This window comes from Malaya genurostris, chromosome 2 (genome assembly GCF_030247185.1).
Source record: "Malaya genurostris strain Urasoe2022 chromosome 2, Malgen_1.1, whole genome shotgun sequence".
Lineage (NCBI taxonomy): Eukaryota > Metazoa > Arthropoda > Insecta > Diptera > Culicidae > Malaya > Malaya genurostris.
This window is the reverse complement of record NC_080571.1, coordinates 54,529,421-54,556,501: the sequence shown is the minus strand read 5'-3', so window position 1 is coordinate 54,556,501 and position 27,081 is coordinate 54,529,421. Positions and strand designations below refer to the sequence as shown.

The following is a 27,081-nucleotide window of genomic DNA, read 5'->3' as shown; positions in this document are numbered from 1 at the left end:
CAAGGATGGTAAGACACCATTAAAATGAACACGGCATAGAAGCTAGTTGCGGGATAGTTTAGAAAAAAAGGTTTAGAAAAGATTCATTATAACCTGCAACAAGCATTCGCATGCCGCAACTTTAATAACAATTTTCTTTCCACAGACAAGTTAAATATATCGCAGATACACGAATAAATCTATCGCAGATACACTTAAATACATTCGAAAAAAACATAGATTCAACTTATAGAAAGAACAAATATGATAACAAAAACAAAAAAAAATTACGATGCACAAAGATATGATAACGAAAAAAATATAAGAGAATATGATGCACAATGCGATTATTAAAACAAAAAAAAAATACGTATATACAAATAATAACATTATTTCAATTACATTAAAGGCACAGAATCATACAAAATGAGTAGGAGTTTTTTATGGAGTCCCAAACAGTGTGTGCCCGAGAAAATAGTCGTCGCAGAAGGAAGAATGTCAGTAGCTTAGCCAAGCTACCTAAGAGAACGAGAGGGTGTGATCGGATGCGGTGGCAAGTTGAAGACAAAGGGAACCGGGGAATCACCAAGATGTCAGAAGGAAGAACAGCAGAGCTGAAAAATCGAGGCAATTACGAGTTGAAAAAAAAACGAGGCAGAAAAATTACGAAAAAGTTTTATATGGAAGACGTGATAACAAATCGAAATAATGGCAATGCTACAAATTGCTACATCAACAGGTACAACTGATAACAAAACAAGAAGGAAGTAAACGCAGTCAACACAGTTAAAGATGACTTGCGTGGGTATGCCACAACGTTACAAATTGCTACCCCATAATTTATTCAGTGAGCATCGTCAAAGCTCAGCTGAATACTACCGTAAACAAATATAGGAAAATCAAAGTTTATTAATACGTGAAAACTTAAACAACAAACACTAGAAGAAAATAACCACAAAATCAAATTAAATGCATAAAAGATGCTAGGAGCCTTAACACATTGTACCCAACGAGAAGCCATGATGAGAAACAACAATACAGAATACCAATACTTGACTAATCAACGAAGAAGCTTCATCACATATGTTTACGGAATTATTATTACTACTGGCAGTAATCTCTATGAGGCCCAAAACGCAAAGGAGTCAATGATCAATTTTCAACTATGCCCAATGAAGCGAGTACATTAACAACGAGAAGCCCTAACACGTATCACCAACACAGAAGACGAGCTATTAGGAACGAGAACGACACGGAACCCAGAGCCCGAGACTAGCAACCGTTCGATCACTCCCACAGATAAAGCAACAATAGAAGCATACCATGGGACAGGATGGCGTCAGAGGAGAACACACACACGCGGATCATCGTAAGGTTAGGAAATTTAATTTGCGTATAGCCAAAACAAAAAATAAACCATATGTAAAGAAGTCCGGCAATAGTAATTATAATTACGGAAATTTGTGATCCAGCTACAAACCTTAATGTTATAAACCAACGCATTCGACTTGATGTTCACCCTTCAGGTAAAATCAAGCTCAGTAAGTAAGGGGGCATGCAGCGCCCTTAGAAAATTTTCCTTCGAATTTGCTAGTATTGTAGAAAAAGTAGGAAAACTGTGAAGGAAACTCTCATATCAGCGTAGCCGCAACCTTCAAGTATAAACTTTGTTATAGAAGCGTGCACATTTTCGAGCATTAGTCAGCGCAGCAATGTTGTAAAAACAAAGTTATTTTCACGGACACTGGTCACTGCCTCTGGCATAGTGACAGTAGTCTCGGCTTTCGGTAGAACTTCGGGAGAAAGTCGGATGAACTTTCTACTTAAAATCACAAGCTCGGCTTGTACTAAAATCTTCGGGCTTCGACCGAAAGTAAATGTTAGGAACTTATAAACCCATAGTTGGGAAGAGTTAGCAGTTAGTTCAGTTTTAAAGAGTGCGCGGTAAACAGCCGTTAGTCTCGGTCGTCGGCCCGTAGACAAATCGTTAGTCGTTAGTAGTGTAATACGCGATAACCGAAACAGTCAATCAATTAACTTCTGCTGTAGATAGATTACGGCAAAAGCAGCTCCGATATTAAATTGATCCTAGAGTGTATTCAAGAGTGTAGCCAGTTAATTGAGAAGAAATTGAAGTGAAGAAATACAGAAAAAAGGTTTATTAACACAGAGAGTTACAAGTTTCCATTCAAATCAGAAAGAAACATCCCTTTTCGTTATTTTCTTCCCGCCGCCGCTCGGCCGGAAACAACGAGGGGTTTGCACACTCCTTATGAAGAATCCCACAGTAATAATTGTGAGTATATGAGTAATATGAGAATCATTACATAACTAAGTGGATTGAAACAGTTTTTTTTTGGTAATTGTTAGATTAGATGATTTTTTCATCCTATTTTGATGATTCAAATGTACTCCTTGAACCTCTTTTGATAAACATATGTTTAAAATGGCGATTTCTCATTAATTGCGCTTTGAAAACTTCTACCAGTAGGCCTAGTTGTCGCTGACGGGCAGCCATTTATAGATGCCTCCCCTCCCTCTTTTTTGTATTCCACTTACATAAAGAAAATATAATAAATTTCCTTTTAACTATCCGAAATTTCGACTGAGCTCCTTTGAGACAACTGTCAAATAAGATTCTACAAGAAATGACATGATTTCGACCCCACACACTTTGATTTGAGATAGTTAGATAGTTCGAAATAATAGCATCAGTGGAGCACCTCTTCATTGTTATCAGTTGATCGGTGTTTCTCCGAAAATATTCTGCTTAATCAATTAAAAATATTTGCAGAACTAGTTTAAATTTATTTAAAAAAGGTATGAAATGCATAAAAGTATAATTTTGTTCCAACGGTTTTCGAAAAACAAAAATCCCAAAAATAGCATAGAAAAGCGAGCGTCAACCGTTTAACTTTGATCAGATCCGACTTCCCCCTTTACAAAAGGAAGGGGAAACACCTGAACCAACTAAATTAAGTTGAAAAGTACGCATTTTGCTGCCGTTGAGGGAGCTGTGTATTATTGTGAAAGAAATAATAATGGCTTCCTGGAACTGTGACTGTTCTTATACACCTTTCCGTGACAAAGGGAAACACCCCTGTCAATGACCTGGGTTAATATTATTCCGTGTTAACAAACATTCGTCACGAACTCCATCTACGAGACTTGACATGAACGACACTGAATTGCATGCTTTACCACAACTAGAACCCCATATCCGGGGTGAATTGGTTTAGGTTAGTATGCATCTGGCTGCACGCGCTAGCAATAAAAATATACTATATAGAGAGAGAAAAAATAAACAATAAAACACTTCTCCATCGTGCAGTGAACTTTCTAACCCAACGATTGCAACCAATAGTGGCGGCGGCGGCGGCGTCATTTTGAACGATGCAGTAATGCATGTTGCATTTCCGGTCGACTGGATGATTATAATACCACATGAAAGTCGAACTCTGCCGATTAGTAATTTTTCGTATAACACTCCTTTTTGACTACCGCATGAACCAGACAGCCGACAGACGGTCTTGACATCATTTTTTGAGTACATATGAGTGAAACACGCACGGGTGTGTAGAATCGAAATGTTCTGCTTAAAAAGCTCTATGACGAACGTGTCTTGTCTTAGTTCGTACTAGTGAAAATGTTGAAATAATATACTCATTCCATACGTCGACAAAGTATTTGTTTTCATTTTGCGTTCACAAATACTTAAGATCTGGGTTTCTCACTCCATTCCAATTCTATTTTATTTGTCAACATTGTGAAAATGCTAACAATTCCAATCTTTTACAAACTCCTGTCGCATTGTAGCGAACAACACATGCTTCTACTGTGCGGCCACGACAAAAATCACACACCCAACATATAGCCATAGATAGCCAATCTAATTCATTTCGCATTTCAGCAACACGTGCAGTTGCATTCCGTAAACTATTTCCACTATTCCCCCACCACTCTTCGGCTTGTTTTCATTGACTCTCGTAGGAGAGAAACCGGAGACTGCCGGACGGCCAGACGAGTTATAAGCGTCGCACTTCTCTCAAGGTCAATGTCGGCGTCGGAAGGAATGAAATCTAGTCGCGCGTTGCTTCGGGCTGAATCGAATGTAGAAAAGAAATGATGCTGTATTATCATAGAAAAACAGCAGATGGGCATCTGACAATAATTAATAAGTCAAACAACGAAACAAGTTTTCAACGAATGTACCTAATGAATCAATAAACCACCAACAATAACCATCACTTTAACGCACCGTCTCCGTCCCGTTGCATATGCGGTGGTGGGTGCGCTCACTCAACCAGCCAAACCAGACCGGGTGGCGGGTGAGAGCTGTGCCGTTTCGTTGGCACGTGTAGAATAAATTACTTTTAAAATAAGTACACATTGTAACTACATTGTATGCCTGCTGATGCTGCCGAGTGAATGAGTGAACACGGTACGGTACACGGGCGCGAATGAGTTTGCACTTTGATTTACCTACCGGTCTGTTGACTGGACTGATACTCTCTGTCTCCCTCTCTCTCTACAGATATCGCAACGTATCGGATCCTATCAGGGCATCGGTAAGACTTTCGATGCCTTCGCCTAGTACGGACATTTCCGAACCCGACCCGGCCGATGGGAGTGGTGCGGTAGCAGTTTCGTTGACACTTCCTGTTTGTTCTCCGGTTGTCGAGTTTATATCGGCATTTGCGGTGGTAGATTGATTTTTATAGAACGAAGATAACCCGTTGATGAGACAGTCGCGTGGGGCTTCCGGGCTGTATTGGAAAATAGATTCGCGACCGTTGTTCACGGTGATCGGGGTCGAAGGCACCGATTTGGGAAGTTCGAACAGTGATTTGGACGTTCTCTCCATGTTGGAGCTAAGTCTAGAAGTACAGTTCGGGTTGCCTTGGGTGAATGGCATTTGGTGCGGTAGAGGCGTTGATGGCACTGAACGCGAGATGCTGTTGTAGGGAACGGATGCTTTCGGGAACATATCGTCATCCAGAATGTCCGACATCATCGGTTCCGATTGTTCGAGCTTAATCGACTGCGGGAGATTGTTTGAAGATGGCGAGGGTTCATTTAGCATATCCAGAATATTGTTGGGATCGGAAAAATCATCGCACTCTGAGGGAACGGGCGTTTGAGAAACGGAAGTATAGTTGGAATGGTTGTATCCGTCGTAGTTAGGAATCAAGGGAACACTGCTGGACCGGGATTCCATCGATCCGGTTACGTTCGGATGAGTTTGCAAGTGTGATGACGGCCCACAGATTGGTTGAAACGAAGGCATGGTATTGGGGCAATTCAAAGAATTGGTGTTGATTCCAAATCGGTAATTCGGTGCCAACGATGGACTTGGAGGAGCGGACGCGGACAGTTCATTCTTTACGAACGGAGGACGTTGTTGGAATCCGGGTAACTGACTGGGCTGTTGATTTTGCTGCAAAATATTTAGGGTAAGGCCATTATTAGCTGCTTTGTTTTTGCGATGTATTGGCGTATTTCTAGGGCTAACGAAAGGACTAGCATTGGGGGTACCGTTCCGAATGGTTGATTTTACCAACGGTACTCTCGGTGACTGGGGACCTGCAGAAATGGGTACGAAATTATAATTTTTTTGTCGCCCGTTAGGACTTTGCAATGGAGCTGCTCCATTGTTAACGGTCGCTCCAACGGAACTATTGAAACAGTTTTCTAGTGTCAATTTCATGCCAGAGTTCAGATTCTTTTTTACATCTGTGTTACTGCAAGTGGGAACATCTAAGTTATTGGTGCCAGTTCCATGATGACGCTGCGAAAGCATCGCCAGTGATGCTGCGGCGGATCCAGGTTGTAAACCAATCTGCTGTCCAATAACTGTTCCATCGAAACCATCGACCTGTCCACCTACCTGGGGTTTGTCAATTCCACTCTGCGCCATGTTTTGCTCCAGCATGCTTCTCAACTGCGATAGTTTTAAATTTGTCTCGTTGTCGTCAAACATTCCGCCGTATCCACCGGTACCGGCATTACTTCCCGCCGACGTCGTTAGCGAGTTCATCGAACCGGTATGATTTTCCTCCGGGAAGTACTGCAGTAGCTCCTGATCTTGATCCTGGGAATTCTCTTCCTCACAATTCAAATAATCATCCAGCGCATTTTTGTCCATGTTGCAAATGCTAATTACCCGTTCTCTTGGAATAATAAAATCTTCCTTGCTCGTAACCAGATCCTGCGATTCGATCAGTATCAAATTACCCATCTCGTCATACCGTGGGGCAGAATTGTTTTGGGCTTCGATCGCTCGCTGCTGCTGTTGTTGCAACAATCGGAAACGTTTCTGCCGTGTTAAATGCGCTATCGAGGCCGCCCGTTTTGCCGCAGCACTCGGCGGTCTTAGCGGACTCGGAAGGGTTTGAAGAGCCTGCTGGTTCTGAGCTGCCGCCTTCAACTGCTGGGCTTGGCGAACTTTCTTACAGAAGATGTTGTACTCTTCGGCAGGGCTACGCATTTCCCGTCCCACCACCACCGCTGCTGGATTGTTCGTTGTCGCATTTAAGACACTGTTGCTAGTATCACAGTTAGGATTTGTACTTTGAAGGCGCGGCTGCTGCTGCTGCTGCTTTTCCTGGTGTTGCTTCTGAAGATCGCAGGGCCGACCGATGCAGGTGTTGTTGTTGTCTTCATCGGTAAAATCCTGCTGTTCGTGTTTAATGGTTTGCTGCAGTGCGGTGGTTGGTGCTGGTGGTGGTTGTAGGGGCGGGGGATGCAACGTACCAGGAACACTAGCAGGAGCCGCAGCAGCAAATGCATTTGTACTTGGGGTTTGCTGTGCGTTGCTAACGCGTGATGATGCAGGAAGCTCAGATGACTGAATGAAAGATGGCAGCGTAAGCTCGGAGGGACCAACATCGGAGTCGATACTGGTCGAAAGGGTCTTCCGGCGTTTTCGTCGACGTTTTTTGAGAGCAGCGGTCTGGAAAAAAAGAAAACCGAAATGAGATTTTCCTGTAGATCACCTTGTGTGGTAGTGGCAGTATGAGAGTAGGGTGTTGGAAGAGCTATATACAATGAAGAACTGTTCAATTGGAGACTTAGAAAGTGAAATTGAAAGATATTTACTACACCATGGAGAAATTCAAGTCTATCTTTACTATGGGACGCCTTTTCAAAATTCGCGCTGTGGAAGAATGGGTAGAACTTGAACATAAATATCACAAGTTGTACTGAGCACAACAACATAATTCTTCCTCCATGCCATCAGAAATAGGTCCAGCAATTTATGATAAAATTTTCAACAGTGTTTAATAGTTACTCAAAAATTAAATTTTCTCTTACTTTTGGAAACAATGAGCTAAACTAATAACGCTTGCTTGCCTTTCTCGTACCCGCGACGATGGTTTTGCGGTAGTCAGGCATATATCAGTTCTGATGTTCCGCTGAACGAGTAAAGCTATGAATTATATCATCATCTATATCTCGGTAACGAATTGGATAGACTTTAATGAAAGGTAGTATGCGGTTAATTGAGGCAATCTTCCATGTACAGATTCGAGTCCATCGTCTTATTCGTCACGAACACCTTGGCCTTTGCTCCGCAGCTGCTTGCCAAATCCTTGGTACTTCGTCAAAACCTGCTAGTACAATTTCCGAGTTCGAGTTTTGGTGAAGAAACTTTGCTTCAACGTTCTGTTTGGTTGCTTGCTGGCTCGATAAAAACGATATCCTGCTCGCAAACGAGTACTGCGAGCAGCAGTGTATTTTTGTGCGATTTCATTATCTGATAGTCCAGGGTTTGCTTTGACGGTTCTCAACACCTTCTGGTTCAGCTTGCGGTCATATGTCCCACTACGACGCTTATCTTGAGGCAATCGATCCCCGCTCTTTGGCTCCCTGAAACGTTTGAGCACATCATACACGGTTGATTTGGCTCTCCTCTCAACTTCCACCTGGAATAACTTTTGACTCACTGCACGAAACATCTTGAAACGTATACCACAGAAAGTGGACGCCTAGGTGATCAAACTGCTGTAAAAGAATTCTTGCAGTGGTCACCTTCCGTGCCTTTGCAAAACAATGAGTAAATTAATAGTCTCCATAAGGATTATGCGAAGTTTACCTCTAATGAGTATTCAAATCTCCCCAAAATGAAAAATAAACTGTATTTGTTCCGTATTATTCGAATATGTTTGTCATCAATAAGCCATACTTTAGTATAGCAAAAAAAGTTTCAAAATTCACACAATCTACTCATACGAAAAAGAGTGAAGAGATGTGAAAGTATGCGTTCACAATGGGCTAATGATTCAGCACAGAGCCCGAATTTCCATACACAGATTCACTATACGTGACAAGTCCATATTTTCGGCCAAATCATATATTTTGAAACGAATTTCGACTGTTTCTCTCGTTTTTCCTTGCCCGTGAAATATTGCTGTCCCGGTAACTGCTTAGAACCCCGTATCATTAGTGATGCAGGCGTATCTAGCGAATCCCAATTTGAGAAGACCTTGGTTAAACGTGACCAGTTTCTACCGAGTTCTAATTTAAACAACACAGAACAAAATTTTTTAAAAATGCCTAAATTGGACGGTTGTCGCGCTAAAAAAACCAACAACAATCAATGCCTTCAATTTCAAACCATTTCGTACTAATTTGTCTTCGTGCAATTTCAGTTCGATGGGGAAATAATAAACGGCATGATGGCACTGCGAACCTAACACAATTGCCCTTATTCTGAATAATGTCGTATCGTTTTTTCGCTCGTATTTCATTTGTATTCCCCATAACGCTAGCAAAATTAAAGGTAGCTATGATTCGATCGAACCACATTCGATCGAAAAATCAATACGTCGTTATTCAGAATAAGGGCGAATATTCACCTCGATTCTTCAATCCGACGGATTTGTTATACGAACAAATCTACAGTTTCGTTCGAGTTTGAATTTTGCATTCTTTATTCCGTTCGACTTGTATGATTCGATCGACTCTCGTTCGGTAACATTTGAAATTTCGAACATTAACCATCAAAGCTGTCAACACTACTTACACGTTCTATATTATTGATATTATTATTTTTCTTAGTAAATGAAACCGTCACACTTGTATAAACAATTTAGAACGATTCTAAACCGAACATAAGTAATACGTACGCAAGTCGATCGAGTAATGTTCGAAAATTTAACATCGAACGGAATGCAGAATGGAAATTGCACATTCGATCGGAATATTTCGAATCGATCGACGTACAGAATAGGGGTTATTGTTCTTGGGTCAGAATCATCCAGGAAAAAAGACTATTTCTATTTATTGTGTTGATAATTTCAGTGGCGTCTCGTGACGAAATTGACTAGTTGTGCACTGCTTATGTGATATGATAGCAGATGTAACAGTTCGTTGTAAATGAAAACTAAAGATTGAGGAAAGGAGATTGGCTAGTGTTTTTTCAATACAATGAGATAACGATATACTTTCGGATGGGATTCTTATTACACAAACAAATCTCAGAGCTAAGCTGAGTAATTCTTTCTCTTCTTGAATCTGTGCAGTAACTCATGTGCGCGGAAAAGATACTAACACAGCGACAACAGATACGTGAAATTTTATGTCTGATGTATATGAGTTGCGTGTAAATACACGCGATCCAACCTGTTTTCATTGAATAAATAAAGATTCCAAAAATAGTTGAATTTGGATGGGCTTGGGGACGCAGTTAATTCCTTGAATTCGACCGGTTGTGCAGTGCACGAGGTGCAGATGAGGACGAGACGCCACTGGATAATTTGGTTCTATTTGATCATTAAATGAATGAATGAAAATTTCACAGATCGCAGATAGTACTAGAACTTATTGTATAAAAATTACTAAACAAAATTTTGAAAATAATTTATTTTTTTCATTGTGCTGGACCGTTGAAAACCTTGGTAAAACCGAGAATTTGTCCACGTGCATTGGAACATTCCATGAGTGTCCAATGCAAAGTCAATGCGTTGACGAACAAATAAATACAATGAATATGGCTTTGGTGTTGAAGTTGAGGTCGATAGCAACAACTGACCCGGCGTAGTTTTTTTTTCCTTTTGAGGTTATCATACAATTTCCATTTTTCATCCCCAATAACAATTCGCAGTAAAAAACCCTTTCTTTGTTGCTTTTGTCACTTGAGCTGGCAAGTGAAAAATCGCCTTTAAAGCTTGCTTCAGATAGAATCGGAACAAAGACAATTGCCTGTATTTCAATTATTCATTATTGAATTCAAGATCTTTTTTTATACAAATGTAACGTTTTCTTCATACTTTTAAGAAAAAATACGGATAAAATTATTCGTCACGGTTTCGAAGGAATTCTCGATTTTTTCCTGTAACACGGCTCATTAGGCGGCGCACACCTTCTTCCTTCATCGTTTTAGCTATTTCATTCCACGAGGTCGTCATCTGATTGATGTCTTTGACAACCTTACCCTTTCCCTGCATACCATTCTGGAACGACTTTGTTATAATAACAACTTCCCAAATCTGGTCAAAACATTACGGGTCATTGTCTTATTTGTAACGAAAACTTTCGTTTTTTTTCCACAGCTGCAAATGCCCTGCCAAATCAGAAATTTCCTTGCACATTTGTCGACAAAAACAAGTTTAAATTTGGCGGGAACATCCCCCGAGCCGTTGCCAAGTAAAATTTTTGAACTGGGATTTGCCCGAAGTCAGCCTTGATATAGGTTTCATCGTCCATCAGAAGACACCCGTCGAACTTGGTCAGCACCTGGTCATATAGTTTCCGAATTTTGACCACACTATTCTGTTTTATGGTCCGATTTGGCTGTTTGCTAGCTCGATACGGCTTGATTCCTCCCAGGAGTCGAGTTCTCCCATAGATTAGGATTCCTTTTAATCGTCTTCAAAATCTTACCACGCAGTTTCCGGTCGACAATTCCACTCCGACGACTGGCTTGAGGCTTCTGAATCGTCGTCAATGTTTCCTTATACCGTTTGATAACGCGACATACGGTATTTCTCGACAATTGCAGCTGTTTAGCTAGCCTAGATGCAGACCACAATGGATTTTCCAAATAACTGTGCATTCATTCACCCAACTGCCTTTCTTTTGAATCATTCCCACGGATTTTGATCGCACAATAACTGCTTATTGAGTCACTTCCATTGAATCTGCAAGCTCGTCGTATTGTCATCGAGTAATGCCTCCAACTGTTTGTCTTCGTTTTTTTTTTTTGGTTGTACAGAGCGAGGCCTGTCTTTACTGCCCATACTCGCATATCTGTCCCATATCGATTTTCGCCAATTTTGAGTTAGCTTGAGGAATGAAATCTATCCGCAATATCCTCTCAGAAATTGCAATAAAAAATTAGAGTTTGTTCAGTAAAATGTGAAAATAATATCAATTCATGCTTGTCCCATATGCAAAGCAACCGCATATCAGTCCCATTCAGTGCAAATTTCAATAATTTCATTTGTTGCAATATTGGAATAGCAAAAGTGTATTACCGATATTGCATGTAATAATACCATGATTTAGCATTAGGTAGTACAATAAATAAAAAAAAATCGGATATAAAATTTAGTTCGTCTTTTTCTCGACATGCCGATTTTCCATATGGGACTGATAGGCAAGTATGGGCAGTTTAACGCTGAAATATCCATTCTTGAGACGTCGAAATTATTCCTTACACGATTTATCAATTGGAGCATGATCACCATAAACATCCACTTTTCCTCCAATTAAAACAGAATACTAATACTTCCTGCAAATGCTTAGTTAACATAAAATTGCTCCTAACTAACACAGTAAAAACAAGTTAAAAAAAACTCTAAGTAATATGAACTAAATATTAGTGATATATGTCTAACATCTTGAAACTATAATTAGGGTAGTGGCGTATTCCGGTCGACCATTGCGACCGGAATACGCCACTACCCTAATGATAATACCCTAGTTTTAAGTTAGTCGTTAATCAAGATTAGAAAATACCCTTGGCATCTTAGTGCTTAAGCAGTGTGCCTTTAAATATGTTATTATTGAATAAAAAAAAATCTTGAATCGACATCAGCTGTTACTGTTCAACAGCCAGAACCAACTTTTGAAAACGGACCGAACTAATTTGTACTCTCAATAGTAAACGCTTCTTATCTAGGAAAACGGCTTCCAACGAATTTTGATTGATTTTGAGTACATGAAATGTGAAGATATTTTTTTATCGAGATATGACAGTTCGGTTTGCAAGTAGCTTTAACTTTCGTTTGCTCAACGGTGTTGAACCATTAGGTAGCGTTAGCAGTTCAGACTAAACGGCTAGCGCACTGATGAGCGGATCATAAAAGTGATTTTTTATCGATTTTATTAACATAAAATGTAATTAACATAAAATTTAATTAACATAAAATGTAATATGATTTGTTTATCTTCCAGGATCTTGAGCCCACCAATGAAATGAATAAAAAAAAAGAAGCCCACTAACCACGGTAGGTTCAATCTTCCCATATAAATAGCAAGTTCAAATAGGAAAGAGATAATTGTGCGATTATGGGAGTGCAGAAATACACTTCTATCACTATCAGTTATTTCTTAGTGACTGAATATGTCACAAAGGTTCCAACTATAGCTCGAAAAAAAAACCTATCTTCAAGCGTTCTACTGCTCAGCATAAGGTGAACCATAATGTTATTTGTGTCATTCCATCTTGTCTGACATTCGATTGACAACTTCTGCAAAACCTCAAGCAAGCTGAAATTCATGTTACCGTTTTCGGATGACCGAACCGCTGCGGTTCAAAACATTTGTTATCACTACGGACTAATCCTTGCCGTGCTGAGGGGTCCTACAGCAATCAACACACCAACACGAACGTAACGGACGAGCTTGCAGCTTCGATTTTACAGTACGCGCAACACACTCCCGCAGACAGTGTCCACCATCTCAACGAACGCCTTCAGAAAGCAAAATGGGAAAAAAAGTGAAATCAACTGCACTTTTTTCGCCCTGTTATCAGCATTAAGCAGAGCGCACCCGCTGCTGCTGCTGTTGTTGATAGCTGCGGGAAGTCATTAGACTAATCAATTTCAGCAAAGCGCCCCAAATCCCTTCTCTGCTGGACGGACAGATTATTAATCGGTCCAAAGCCGAAGCATGTGGGGTGAATGAGACATTTCACTAGCGATGACCGACCGCCTGCTGTCGCTAAATACCATATGATAACAGTGACCATGGCATTTTTACAAGTTCACGATTTCTCAAACACCTTTCCACCTATGGCTTCATGGTGTGAAATGAGACAAAGACGATTGCATTGCGCATACGAATATCTTCGAAAATAGTTGTAGCTGTTGTGTGAGTTGCTGCATCTGGCGATAGAATACTTACGTTGAGCTTCTTTCTCTCCTTAATCTCCCGCTGTAGGAGTTTTTTCTGCAGCAACTGTCGACTGGCGATGTTGGCCGGTGAGTTGAGATTGTTCTTTGTGATGAAACCGGCCAGTTCGTTAATCGATCCAAACGAACCGGAAAGCATCGCCTCGGCCCATATCTTTATGACCTTCCATGCTTCCTCGTCACTGGGTATCTGGTTGTCGGATTCGGGTTTCTGTAGGCAACGGTAAACAACAGGTAAAATATTGTTTTTTTAAAGATCGGATTTACACCAACAAAAAAAATCAACATACCTCTCCGCTATTTCCGGTGATGAGATCGGGCAGTTTGGGTGCTGCCAGTTTGGTTGCTTTGCGCATTGCCGCATAGCAGTAGCGGGAGTGACCGCGTGTCCCCAAGCGCCGGGGACGTATCCCAGGGAATACTTGTTTCATCACTTTGCCGAAATCTGCCGTCGACAGGGGTTTGATGTCGATTCGCTCACAGTAAGATCTAGAGCATTTTCGTAGGGAACAAATTTAGTGATAAAATTTTTTTTAAAGTAACAATTACTTACGTGTAATCTTCGTACACTTCCTGTTTCGGAATAGACACGTTTGGATCATGCTCCAGGTGCGAACGGACCCAGTTGATGGTGTGATTAATCTCGGAACGGGTACCCAGCGGATTCTGAGACTGTCGGAGAGGATCTGCAGTGGATGCGATTGGGGAAAAAATTAATCACTGTACTATGGCTGAAAGAATGCAAATTGGTCACCTGTTTCAGGATATCCACCGGGCATACGCAGGTACAAGAGTAAACGTTCTGGTGGTCGAAGAATTGAAATCTTCTCTAGAATATCAACGATTTGCTTTTTGGAGCTATCACTGGAACGACAAAAAACAAAACAAAAAAATTGATATTTTTTTAGCATTTTGCAAACAAATTTTGGTTTTCTGCGGAACGGGAACCACCCCAAACCCGGTGCTGATATCAGTAGACAATCTGTACACTGAACTCCGAAATCGGACGATAAAACATCAAGCAAGATAAGCAAAGAAAATATGAGCTCAAATCAGCTGTGAACGTATGGAAGCAGCAAAAAACAGTGAGTAAACAAAAAAGAAGAGCTTATAAAATGATGCCACTTAGCATCGGGCGATTTAAGTTATTGCTTGCCAATCGCATTTCCACCGTCATGATTCAGTAATTGATCAAAGAAATTAACTTGTTATTGTGAACAGACGCTCAGCTTGGATTTTTTCTACACCTTGATCATCTGGTTTTTATTGAGAATATATATTTGATTGATGCAAGAACCGAAGATATCAAAACTCAACTAATTTTGTGACAAATTGTTATATTTAACGTTTCCATGTTTGAGTGCTGCCTTTGTCAGCTGCCTTTGTGAACTGCCCGTCGCACAGAGAATTGAATGTGAATTGAACAACTACTTTTGTTCAATCGAAAATCATGCACCTTCTGCAGATGTGATGGTCCGTTCGCATATCTACATTTGTGAAAAAATACAATGTTGGCAAAAGTGTATGTATCACGTGTGCTCAGGTAAGCGTGAACCGACTTACAGATGTTATCGTGTAATTTCGGAGCCGGCAGTAGCATCCGAACCAAGCTCAGGAGTTTTGTATGGGACTATAATACCTTTCATTTGAATTTCGGAATATGTACCATTTGATTCAGCTTGACGAGATCGGGAAGTGTCTGTGTGTGTCAAAAATTTTTCTCTCCGTTTCATTTTTTCGAAGATGACTGATCAAGTGCGATGATCAGTTGTCTGTCCGACGATATAATGGTTTAAGTGACGCAACCGACATTTTTTGTCGTGAATACGACTTACTTTACTATGGGGTGCCTTTTCAAAATTTACCCTCTGAGAGAGTGATAAGTTTTTGATCGTGAATATCTATTGTTGTATCTAATGAATCAACATAATTCTTGCGACATGCCATCGGAAATATGATCACAATTTTATGATAAAATTTTCAGTTTTGTGAAATAGTCTCAAATAATTCAAAATTAAACTTTTCTGAAATGTTTGGTATAAACGAGTATCAAAGAGGATAATTCATAAGGCGCGTTTGCCTTTCTCGTATTTTTAAAGCTCATAGCTCAGTGATCTGTGAAAGGATTTATAGAATCTAACTACCAATAGAATCGAAATTTTTCAACTTAAACGTGTATAGCAAAAGCATTGAAGTATTTCAATAGTACACTATTGAAAAACCTGTCTCATTTGATCCATGTCAACACCAGCCAATCAGAACGCGTTCTAAGGAAGAGAACAAAATATCTGCTGCTGTACAACAAATCGTCCGGGAAAAATGTTCCGAAAAGTGGTGAATATCGCAGTGAGTTCCTCAATTTGGTCCTTGTGAATGCTAGAAACGAATCCCTACAACATATTGATAGTTTCTTTCAATGAATTATGCAAATCCGAAATGAAATAATCGACATTAAAATTCTTTATGCTGCTATTTTTATAGCCTTTAGGACCGCCCATTAGTGAAAAAGCTACAAACGAAATCACATAAAAGGAAATCTCTTAACAAAATTCAATCAGTTTGGATTCTATCGCCCCTGCGAGCAGATGTGTTTTGTGTCGTCTGCACGCTTTCGACAAGAGCGATTACGTCACAGCTGCCAGTCATTAGCATTGGGAAAAAAACAACGGTGGAGAGCATTGCACAATATCAGCCGTTCTAATGGCTCTAAAAGTTTTCTAAAGAACTATTAGGATTTGTTGTTTGCAAATCGTAGGGAAATATCCTCAGTTTACTGCAAATCAAGAACAGTTTGCTTAGATTTGTGCACTTTTCGCTGTGTGAAATTCACAGTAATCGAGATGAAGTGAAGCCTTTTTTCGCGAAAAATGTTCCAGAGTTTAATGTCGTAGAGAATTAGGCAATTTGACTCTTCTGAATGCTGGAAACGAATCTCTACAGGATATTGATAGTTTCTTTCAATAAATTATGCAAATCCGAAATGATATAATCGACTTTAAAATTCTGTATGCGGCTATTTTTATAGCCGTTAGGACCGCCCATTAGTGAAAAGGCTACAAACGAAAACAGGTAGAAACAAGCCTCTCAACAAAACTTGAATTAGTTTGGATTGTATCGCCACTGCGAGCAGATGTGTTTTGTGTCGTCTGCACAATTAGTTTCGCTTTCGACAAGAGCGATTACGTCACAGCTGCCAGTCATTAGCATTAGTGAAAAAACAACGGTGGAGAGCATTGCACAAAATCAGCCGTTCTAATGGCTCTAAAAGTTTTCTAAAGAACTATTAGGATTTGTTGTTCGCAAATCGTAGGGAAATATCCTCAGTTTACTGCAAATCTAGAACAGTTTGGTTAGATTTGTGCACATTTCGCTGTGTGAAACTCACAGTAAACGAGATCAAGTGAAGCCTTCTTTGTTTTTGCGAAAAATGTTCCAGAGTGTAATGTCGTAGAGAATTACGCAATTTGACCTATCTGAATGCTAGAAACGAGTCCCTTCAGCATATTGATAGTTTCTTTCAATAAATTATGCAAATCTGAAATGAAATAATCAACATTAAAATTCTGAATGCGGCTATTTTTATAGCCGTTAGGACCGCCCATTAGTGAAAAAAGCTACAAACGAAATCAGGTAGAAACAAGCCTCTCAACAAAAAGTGAAGCCTTCCTTGTTTTTGCGAAAAATGTGCAAAGGGGAATGCTTGCATAATTCATGCAATTGATCAACTAATTGATATTCGGAAGTGTTAAGGAACATGTCAGTTGTTTTCGTATTCACGACATCCAGTTATGTCTCTGACATTACCCACCCGCCTTTTTTCTAATCACACAAGCAAGAAAGCAAAAAAGTGTTGCATCACGCTTTTGTGAACTAACCGGAACAATTTGAATGAACTTGTGTCAAACATCAACCAAAATTCGTAAAAAAAATGCATGATCATGGTTTACTCGTCGCACCTTCGTCAACTATTACGTTATCGCCGCTGATGCTTTAGATTTCGTTGTGGGATTCTTTAGCTTAAAAAGTCGCCTTTATTATTTTCAAAACTATTGGTATTATTCTTAGCAGTAACAGATATACATTGTTGTATATTGGTTGTAGTTGATAATTTGTTAGACTATGGTTTTTCATTACTCTCGTTATGAATCGCTGTAGTAGTAGTAGTTCCATGTTCTTGAATGTAGACGTTTTCTTGTTCAGTTTGTCGTAAGGTTTACCGTAGTTAATGGGTTGCAGGAAACACATCAAAATATGATCAGCGGATTGTCTTAGGTGTTACATTGTTTTCGAATTGATAATCACATTAGAAGGACCTAGTTTCCTCAAGCGCATGTTCAGAATGCCGGGGACAAATTTTCATCATTTTGCCTCTTCGATGAGAATTGCACGTTTAAAATACTTTTACTTTAGTTCAATTGGATCTCCCGCATCTTTTGAAAATTAAGATGCACTTGCTTCTTAAACAAAACTGAAATTTCTTGAATCGAAGGTCCAATTTTAAATCGGTTAAAGTCTCTTTGGTCGAAACAAAGCGTCATGATCAGAGACAATATACTGTACTTTCAAACGAGTCCAAGTTTGTCGAAATCGGATCGTAGGATTTGTTGGTTACGTCACTTTAACGGTTATATATCTAAAAAGAGAAGTGTTCGTCTGTTGTAAGTTGTACGTGTTGTACGAAAAGGGTTGGTTGACGGTTATGTCTCTAATACAATTTTATTTCTAGAATCAGAAGTGTCAGTCATTATCCAATAGTAGTTTTCAAACGAGCCTATATTATTGAAATTGTACGGATTGTATGTTTGTTACGACGAGGTTCTATTCATTGACAGAGAAATGTGGAGGAGCGTTTTTCTCCGCAAATCGAAAGGTTTAAGTGTTTTATGTATGTGTTGGGTGAAGTCAATTTCTTCTTACTTGGTGTTCGATAGCGGAAGATTACAATTCAAATTACAAATCACATACGAGAATCAACCGACCACATGTCAGTACACTCAAGTTAGTTCTTATGTGGCACACATCTTTGTTTTCTATATAGGGGTGCAAATTAGAAAGTCAAGGGTAAATACAAATAGAAATATGGTCAGGTTTTGAATACTTACTGCTCAGTCAGTTTAGTTTCAATCAGTAACATTATTTCACCAATTGATTGGAAATATTACTACGTATTTATATGAATGATCAGAGCCATGTATTTTCAATTATAAATCATTGAAATGTTGATTAGTAGCGAGGAGTGTCCTGTTTTGTCTGCTAAAAATCTCCGGCATACCGGATTTCCCTGCCATAGACGACGGTTTTGAAGGAGTAAGTGATACAGCAAAGGGAAAGCATCGGTCTGATTGGTCAATCGATGCAAAAGCGAAGCTGTTGGAAGTACGCGAATCTATAAATAGAAGCGAAAATATAGCTAATGTTTCAGTCCTACGTGTAGCCAGGGTTGCCACATATACAGATTAATCTGCATTTTAGATTTTTCAGATAAATTTGTGACCAAGATGCTGTATATGCAGATTATAGATTTTTCTAAAAAAATACAGATTTGTACAGATTTTTGATGGCGTGGATAAAAATTGAACAATGATCAAGTTAAAATTTATTAAATAATAGTATTGATTGTTTTTTCAAAATGAAAATATTATCCTGATTGTGTGTTAATTCTAAAAAGAGGATAAAACTATAAAAGAGTATGTTAAGGACAGTAAACACAGATGTTATATCTGCTAATAAAGATTTGTTCATGCTTACTTTTATTTACAACTAGTGTAGCGTAATTGCTTATGCTTTCAAAAAATGCTTCTGATAAGGTGGAGAGATGATAGTCTCGGCCATAACGTAAGGTAAGTAAAGAAAAAAGATTGACAATTGCATTATACCTAATGAACGAAAGTGAAAATAATCAGATTAAGTTCTCACTTTCAGCGTTTTTTCAACTACAACATCATAAAATTCAGACTAAGAAAAGTTTTGATTTCTTTAAATTTGGGTTCTAAAGACATTTTCATTCCGTTGTGCTTTGATTTATTATCACTTCTATATACAGATTTTCAATACAGGGTTTTGAGCTCCCGATACAGATTTACAGATTTTTCTTCTGAAAAATGCACATTTAAATGTGGCAACCCTGCTTGTAGCATGCCAGAGGTAGGTTGTTGCTAGACAGCAAGACAAAAAGTGCCATAAAACGATTTGAAGCTTTAATTGGTATGCTCTGATCTTGTGTCATGCGAGTTCGGATGAAATTCCATGTTATGTCGTTTTCGCCTGAGAAGTTTGCAACTACTCCAGGGTAATTTTTAAGTGCCTAAAATTAATTTCTAATTTATATTTAATAAGATGAACTGATTGATAATGAGAAAAAGTTATCGCTTCAACCGAAATCGCAGAACGGTAGAGAAACTTAACGCTATAAAAAATCTGCTTGCATATAAAACTTGAGCACAGGTTTGGCGAAGAGAAGCTTAATATCGAAATCCGTATCGCAAGTATGTACAAACCTATAATTGCATACATTTGGGATATTGATGTAATCACGTCGGCTACAAAACAAATACAAATCAAGCCAAATAGAGTCTATATTTGGGATTCGCGTGTTTGGTGTTGGTTCCTAATAAAGATCAATCTAAGCAGACTTTCGTGCAGTCGCAGATTCAAACGTGTGACGATTGATTGAACTGTTTGTTGAAAATGTTGATCAATAGAAATTTTGGTTGCCTTATTCCACATCAATGGCTCGAACAACCCCATGGAGCTGATCCTTGTAGTTTTATGCGAATTTTCAAAATTATGCGGTTTTCTTGTTTCATGATAGAATAGTCGACTCTCTGTGACTTGGAATTTATATCAGTTGGCGAAAATAGGTCCAGGTATCTCTGAGAACAGTGAGCTCTGTTCTGGAGTGTTTGAACACTATTTCCGGTACCTCCTGAACCGGAAAGCGAGGACCGTTATACAGGGTGACAAGTGATTTTCCGATCGTCTATGTTCAGCATTTTTTTAAATATTTCTCTCAATCAACATGGAAAGAAATCCGTTACTGTTGTCATGAAAAAAAAATCATGAAACCATGAGCAATAAGTCCCATGAAAATTAATCATGGTCTGGAAATGCGTTACTTGAGGAATGTATTTCTTTCAAAACTCCAATTTTCTACACCAATTTTCTAAATTGACATCATAAGAGACTAAGAACGGCTACGCTTTTCATTTGGTAAACATAAATGTTATATATTGTATGAACATATCAGAAAGTATTCGCACATATTTCATGTGACAGTTGTTGCTAGAATAATATTCCAAGAGCTAGCGTAAACCAAAAAATAAATTGTCGTCGTTTGTCAAAACCATAATATTTTATATGTTTACGTTTCGTCTTCGACTCATCAGTGCGTCAGCAGATTAGCAGACGCTGTGGAGTTTGCGTCAGCAGTTCAACATAATCTGCTGACGCACTGATGAGTCGAAGACGAAACGTAAACATATGAAAATGGTTTTGTGCGCCTAGTATAAATTTGGGGGTTAAAACCTTTTTCCCCTTCAAATTACCATAATATTTTAATTCTTAATGATTCAAATTAAAAGAAATTCGTCGTGCTTTTCACTGTTTTGCTATTGAAATGTACATCATTTGAGACATTAGATAAAATCGCGTACAAAGTACGTTTATCACACCATTCCATTTAATTCACATTTGAAATCTTCATAATTTAAAACATACCACCTGAAGTTATACCCAACAACGTCAAGTACGTCACACTAAAATTTCAGCAAAAGCAGTCCAAATTTCATGATCAATCCATCAATCATGATCCGAGAACTTTTATTCATGGTGTATTATTATAAACTTGAAAATATACTATTTACATCGAGAGTTGAGAAATGAAATATTTTTCGGATATTTTTAGCAATAGGAAATATTCATTACGACAAGTGGACATAACAATTGTAAAAAGTCTTTTTTGTTTTTCTCATATAGATAGGTTGTGCAACTACTGTGAAACCCGTTTTTCTAACTAACGCCCGGAGAGCTGAGTGTCATGTACCATTCGAATCAGTTCGTCAAAATCAGAAAATGTCTGTAAAGACTGTCCCAGAAAGTATGAACGCAACCAAAAACCGCTGCCATTTCGCAATGGTTCAGAATCTGACAATTTTTATGGCTGCGTCCTGTTGTTTACACTCTTCTCTAACCACTTGTGCATTTGTTTATTCGTTTTCATTAGTTTGTTTCGAAATGCGTGGACTTTCAGCAGAACAACGTCGAAAAATTGTGTACAAATGGTACACCGAACGCGGACTGTCACTGAGAAAGATAGCAAAAATGGAAGGAGTAAGTGGAAAAGCCGTGCGAAATGCAATCAGGAAGCTCAGTGAGGATAAACCGAAATCGGGTCGAAAAAAAGGTCCTGCTAACCCTCAGATGGGTAAACGTATACTGAAGGCGTTCGAGTAAAAGAAGGATGTGGCCAAAAAGTGGGCACTTTGAAGTCAAATGTTCTTCGTGCTAAAGAACGTTTGAATCTTCGAACCTATAAGAAGCAGAAACAACCTAACGCAGTCCGAAACAATAAGCATCGATCAGGCCAAGGTTCGAAAGCTGTACAATACAATTCTTGCTGAAAATTTGAACTGCATGATCATGGACGACGAAACCTACGTGAAACTCGATTACAAATCCTTGCCGGGACCATAATATTATACGGTGCGAGAAGGGCCAGTGTTAAACCAGTCCGAGATATCGATTGAAGTCGAAAACTTTGGTAAGAAAGCTATGGTCTGGCAAGCAATTTGTAGCTGCGGTAAGATTTCGAAACCCTCCATCACCACTGCTTCAATGAATAGCGAAATATACATCAAGGATTGTTTACAAAAACGACATCTACCCATGATTCGAAGCCACAAGGATCCTGTTGTCTTCTGGTCAGATCTTGCTTCTTGCCACTACTCGGAATCAACGGTAGAATTGTCCCAAAAGACATGAATCCACCAAATTGCCCACAATTTCGACCAATTGAGGGATTTTCTTGTGATCCCATACGAATTTCACACGGATCCGATTTCCGGTTGTGAAGAGGGTGAAGAGGTGGAGATCAGCAGAGTGAAAATATCAGCTCTGATCTTGATTAGTAACTGTTTCTTCTGCCTCCTCGTAACGATTATATGATTTCGAGTGCTGTTTTGGTAATTACGCTCCAATACGCTTAAACACGTTTTTGTCCGAGAGTATGAGAATTTGCTTGATAGATTTCAATAATCCTTGGAACTAAAACACATTTTATTCAGACTTCATGCTTCTTCCAATTCCAATGCTTTTCCCGGGTTGGCGGTTCAATGCATAGGACGCTGGTCTTACAAGCCAGTTGTCGTATGTTCGAGCCCCGACCTGGAAGGGTTCTTAGTGTCAGTAGAATCCATAGTACTAGCCATGCAATGATTCTGTACGCTAAGAATCGGCTGCGAAGTCTGTTGAAACAGAAAGGCCAAATTCCACAAAAGGAATGTAATGCCAAGACTTTGCTTGCTTCTTCCAATAATGCTCTTAAGCGCAGCTTTCACACCAAATTCGATTGGTTTTTCCTAGGTTGCCAGAAACACCATCAGTCATGGGCAAAACCGTTCAATTCACAGGATTATAGCCTTATAGTAAAAAACACAGATAACAAATCTACGTTGTTGCAACTCGATTCTATGAACGCCAAATAAATAGCTAGGATTCGAAACTAGTAAAAGGTAATGGAGTACAGCAATGAAATGGTTAGCCTTATTAACACTCCTAATACCAATCCTAAAAAAGTTACGCGAAGCACCAAGCCTCAAAAAAAGTTGGAACGGTAACTTTGAGCTATCATAGCTCAGTTGTTACTTGACCAAGTTCGATAAATTTTACACCCTCGAATTTTGTGAAGTTTGTAGATTATTTTAAGTATATCATTATTGACGATCGTTTAGGAAAAACTAATGAAAATCTGATTTTTCCCGTTCCAAGTTTTTTTTTCAAGCTCAAAACGTGCCCTATCTGCATTCATGCGGCACCTGCATCGCGAATCGGATATTGAGAACCTCAACTGCACCGAGTCATAACTTTGTTGTTAGTCAACCGATCTCTAAAATTTGTTCACCATTGGAAAGGTACTACTTCCACAAATAAAATGCACTCTTCTATCTCAACAAATCCGGAAAATAAGTTTTAGATCACCTTAATAATAAGAGCCACCCTATTACCATGTACATCGACATATGGTTTATCTTTCACTGATCATTTGTTTTGAAGACATCATAGCTATAAAGTATAAGGTTAAACCACAAATGTTTTGTCCCCCTAAATTGTGGATCCGGACCACTGTGCAATTCAACTCGGAAATTTTAAAATTGGCGATCTTTTTCCTATTTTTTGAGATTCTGCGCAAACCTACAACAAAATCAGAATTTTAGTGGTTATCAATTGCGTTTGGGTTGTGCATAAAAATTGTTTAGATCGTTTGTCCAATACAAATATATAACTATTTTTAGAGTTTTAGGTTATTTACCAAAATTTTTAAATTTTTCAGTGAAATCCAAGTTTCAGTTTTTTTTGTAAATTTTGTTCATAATAAATTTCCAACTAAAATAATAATAAAATATATGTCATAAAATTTAAAAGTTTTGATTTGATTTTGTTTGGCAAAATTTTCTCAATAATAGAAATTCTCTGTATTTGTACCAAATTTCTTGAGCTTCTTTGAACGGATATATAATTTTGATCATCAATACATTGTATCTGGTAATGATTCCAATATTTTGAATAAAAAAAATGTACATGTCATCGCTTTAATTTTTGAGTTATATACAAACATGTGAAAAAAATGAAAAATTCATAGATATTTATAAATTCATCGATTGTTTAATGTTTTCTTTTGATTGTGCAGGAATGGTAGTTGAGCGAAAATTGTAGCTGGTATCACTAGCAATCGAATGATGTGTAAAAATATATAGGTCATCGCTTTGAATTTCGAGATATTTACTATCATTGTAAAAAGTCTCATCTTTTCTTAGGTCAACTATCTACAGTTTTCATTAAAACTTTGGGTAGGCAACCCTATTTTGAGTTATTTTCAGTGCATTTTATTTGTGGAAGTAGTACCTTTCCAATGGTGAACAAATTTTGAAGATCGGTTGACTAACAACAAAGTTATGACTCGGTAAAGTTGAAGTATTCAGTATTTTCTATGCGACGTTTATGCCAAAGGAAAGAAAATTGGAAAGCAGATAGGGCATATCGGGCGCGTGAAAAAAACTTGGAACGGGAAAAATCAAATTTTCATTGGTTTTCCTTTACCAATCGTCTGCTACAAAGTTTTGGAATCAATCTACGAACTTCACAAAATTCGAAGGTGTAAAATTTATTGAGATTGAGAGAAAAACAGCTGAGTTATGACAGCTCAAAGTTACCGTTCCAACTTTTTTTGAGGCTTGGTATTTGGAGTGTTAAGAATCCTTTGCTATGGATGTCTTTAACTGCAATGTAACTGAATATCAGTTGTTTAACGAAGCTTGACAATAATAGTTAGAGCAAACCCGGCTCTTCTGAATAGCGAATGTAGATAGTAGATTGCCTAGGACTAGCACCCTCCAGATTACCATTAACATCGTTTCAGTGCAGTCAAAATATTAAAGGCCCTAGATGATTTCCATGTGGAACTCCAAATGATGCGAAGAACTACGGAAATTCCGGAATCCGTCCTCCTCGAGGGTTAAAACGATAAGAATTTGTTTTGGACCGAAATTGTGCAATCGTCAGGTAAATGAGGAAATGCTTGAGCTTCCTATGGACATTTTGAACAGCGAATATCCGAACCATTATTACATTTCAAAAAAACATTTCGGGAATAGCTCCATCACGATGATATGAAGCAGAAGTTTGAAAGATCGAGAATCAATTTAGCATTATAGGCAGCCGAAAGTCCAAAGTAATAAAGACATGATAAAAAAATAATATAAATAATAAAATAAGATACTTCTTCTTTTTTTAAAACGCATGTGAAAATGAAACAAATTATTCCTTGGTAACATGCATCGAACCCTTCATTATCAAGTGGAGTAAGACTCGATAACTTGAAATCAAAGAGGCTTTTTCTCAACTCCAGCATTGTCAATGTACCCAACTAATCGGTACAAAGCACAACCATGGTAAAGGTTAATTCAAGACAGTTAAGACAAATTTTCTTCCAGACGAGCATTGGATAGAGAAAATGGACAGTCTCGTAAATAAAATTGTCAACTGGATTGCTTCAGTTGTTTCGATAAAATATTACTGACACCGAGACAGTTTGGCATTAGTAACTAGTAATCGCATTTGGTTTACATTGCGACTCATCTTCGCATATACCGATTCACTTTTATCAAATATTCATTTGAAGCCATCGAAGAAGCAAACTCGTTTTAGATTATTTTTTCCCCCAAAAGCAAAGCCATAACAAACTCGCACGGTTTATTTACGTATACCGGCTAGCCTTCCACAGACTGTGCAATCAAATACATAAAATGCAATGCAAACAGTTGTGTTCCCTACCAACACAACGCCGAGAAAACGATAGATATACGTCGAACATCCCACTCACCCGATAGCGTTTTCGAAAATCTGCTGGATCCGAAATTCTCGCTCTTTGTCGTTGGCACAATCGTCGCTCATCGGGTGATGCTGATCTTGTGCCGGTATTTGCTGCTGTTGCCCGGCTAACGACTGATCCTGGTTCATCATCATTCCGGTTGTGAAATTGGTCAGCCCGTAACTGGCACTCAGTTTGCTTAACGTCATCTTATCGGCCCCCAGCTGCGATAGAAAGTCACTGATTCCACCGGCAGCAGCACTGATTCCTCCGGACACTAACGCGGACGTCGAAGATGAAATCGATGATGACGAAGAGGATGCTGCTGCCGTCTGGACTACCGACGTAGGAAGTCCGATCGGAACTCGACCGGGCTGATGATTGTGCAAAATTGTCGATTGTTGCTGTTGTTGTTGTTGTTGCTGCTGCATTGATTGCAAAGCCTGGTGGGCTACAGCAGGTAATTTTCCATGATTGTTGGCAACGACTGCGCTCGGTAAAGACATTGTGGAAGGCCGACTCTGCTTCCAAGGCTGGAAATGATTCGGTTGGGACATTTCTGACAATCAACTTCGCTCAGTAGGAAGTCGAATACAATTAATTCACTATCCTTCACTCGGCTTCTGTTTAGCTCCAAAGCTTCAACTTGATTCGCACAATCACATTATGAACACACACTGAAAATCTCTTCGAACTCCTTCCGACTCTTCAGAACAGACAAAGCCTCGTTTTCTGCGATCTGGACAGACTATCCATCACCAAACTGATTGAGCAAATATTGACGAAACGCTGAACGACAACAGAACTACTGGCAAGATCTTGAATACCCGAGGCCACAAGTTACATCGCACTTCTCGAGCCGTGATGGCGAGATAATTTTTTTCAAAAATATCTTCCACTTTTTGTACGAAACACGGCAACGTCACATTTTCGCGAGCAATATATCGCACCACCCGAATAGCCAAATATGATTACGCGAAGGAATGAATATTTATCAATAAATGATAATATTTGATGCGATCAGACAGCGGTATTGACAAATACAACTATCAGTAGAAATCGTATCATGCTGATCAAACACTGGATACAAGAAGGGATAACGAAAATCAGAATCAAGAATAATAATTTTGAAGCACACACGCACTGAACAGACTGACAGCC

The 27,081-nt window shown here is 38.9% G+C and overlaps 1 protein-coding gene across 1 annotated transcript; it reads right to left on the bottom strand.

Moving 5' to 3' along the window:
* Positions 1-280: 280 nt before the first annotated feature.
* LOC131432882 (uncharacterized) lies at positions 281-27,081 on the bottom strand. Its single transcript, XM_058599442.1, has 6 exons — positions 25,933-27,081; positions 14,092-14,201; positions 13,891-14,023; positions 13,628-13,826; positions 13,330-13,548; positions 281-6,931 (listed from the first exon to the last, which is right to left on the bottom strand). Exons 1-6 carry the CDS (start codon positions 26,475-26,477, stop codon positions 4,508-4,510), a joined length of 3,630 nt encoding a protein of 1,209 aa, XP_058455425.1. The 5' UTR covers positions 26,478-27,081; the 3' UTR covers positions 281-4,507.

Coding starts and splice junctions, on each gene's coding strand:
- LOC131432882 (XM_058599442.1), bottom strand. CDS start 26,477: ATGTCCCAACCGAATCATTTCCAGCCTTGGAAGCAGAGTCGGCCTTCC. Junction 14,024..14,091: donor CGGTGGATATCCTGAAACAG/GTGACCAATTTG, acceptor CATCCACTGCAG/ATCCTCTCCGACAGTCTCAG. Junction 13,827..13,890: donor GAAGTGTACGAAGATTACAC/GTAAGTAATTGT, acceptor AAAATGCTCTAG/ATCTTACTGTGAGCGAATCG.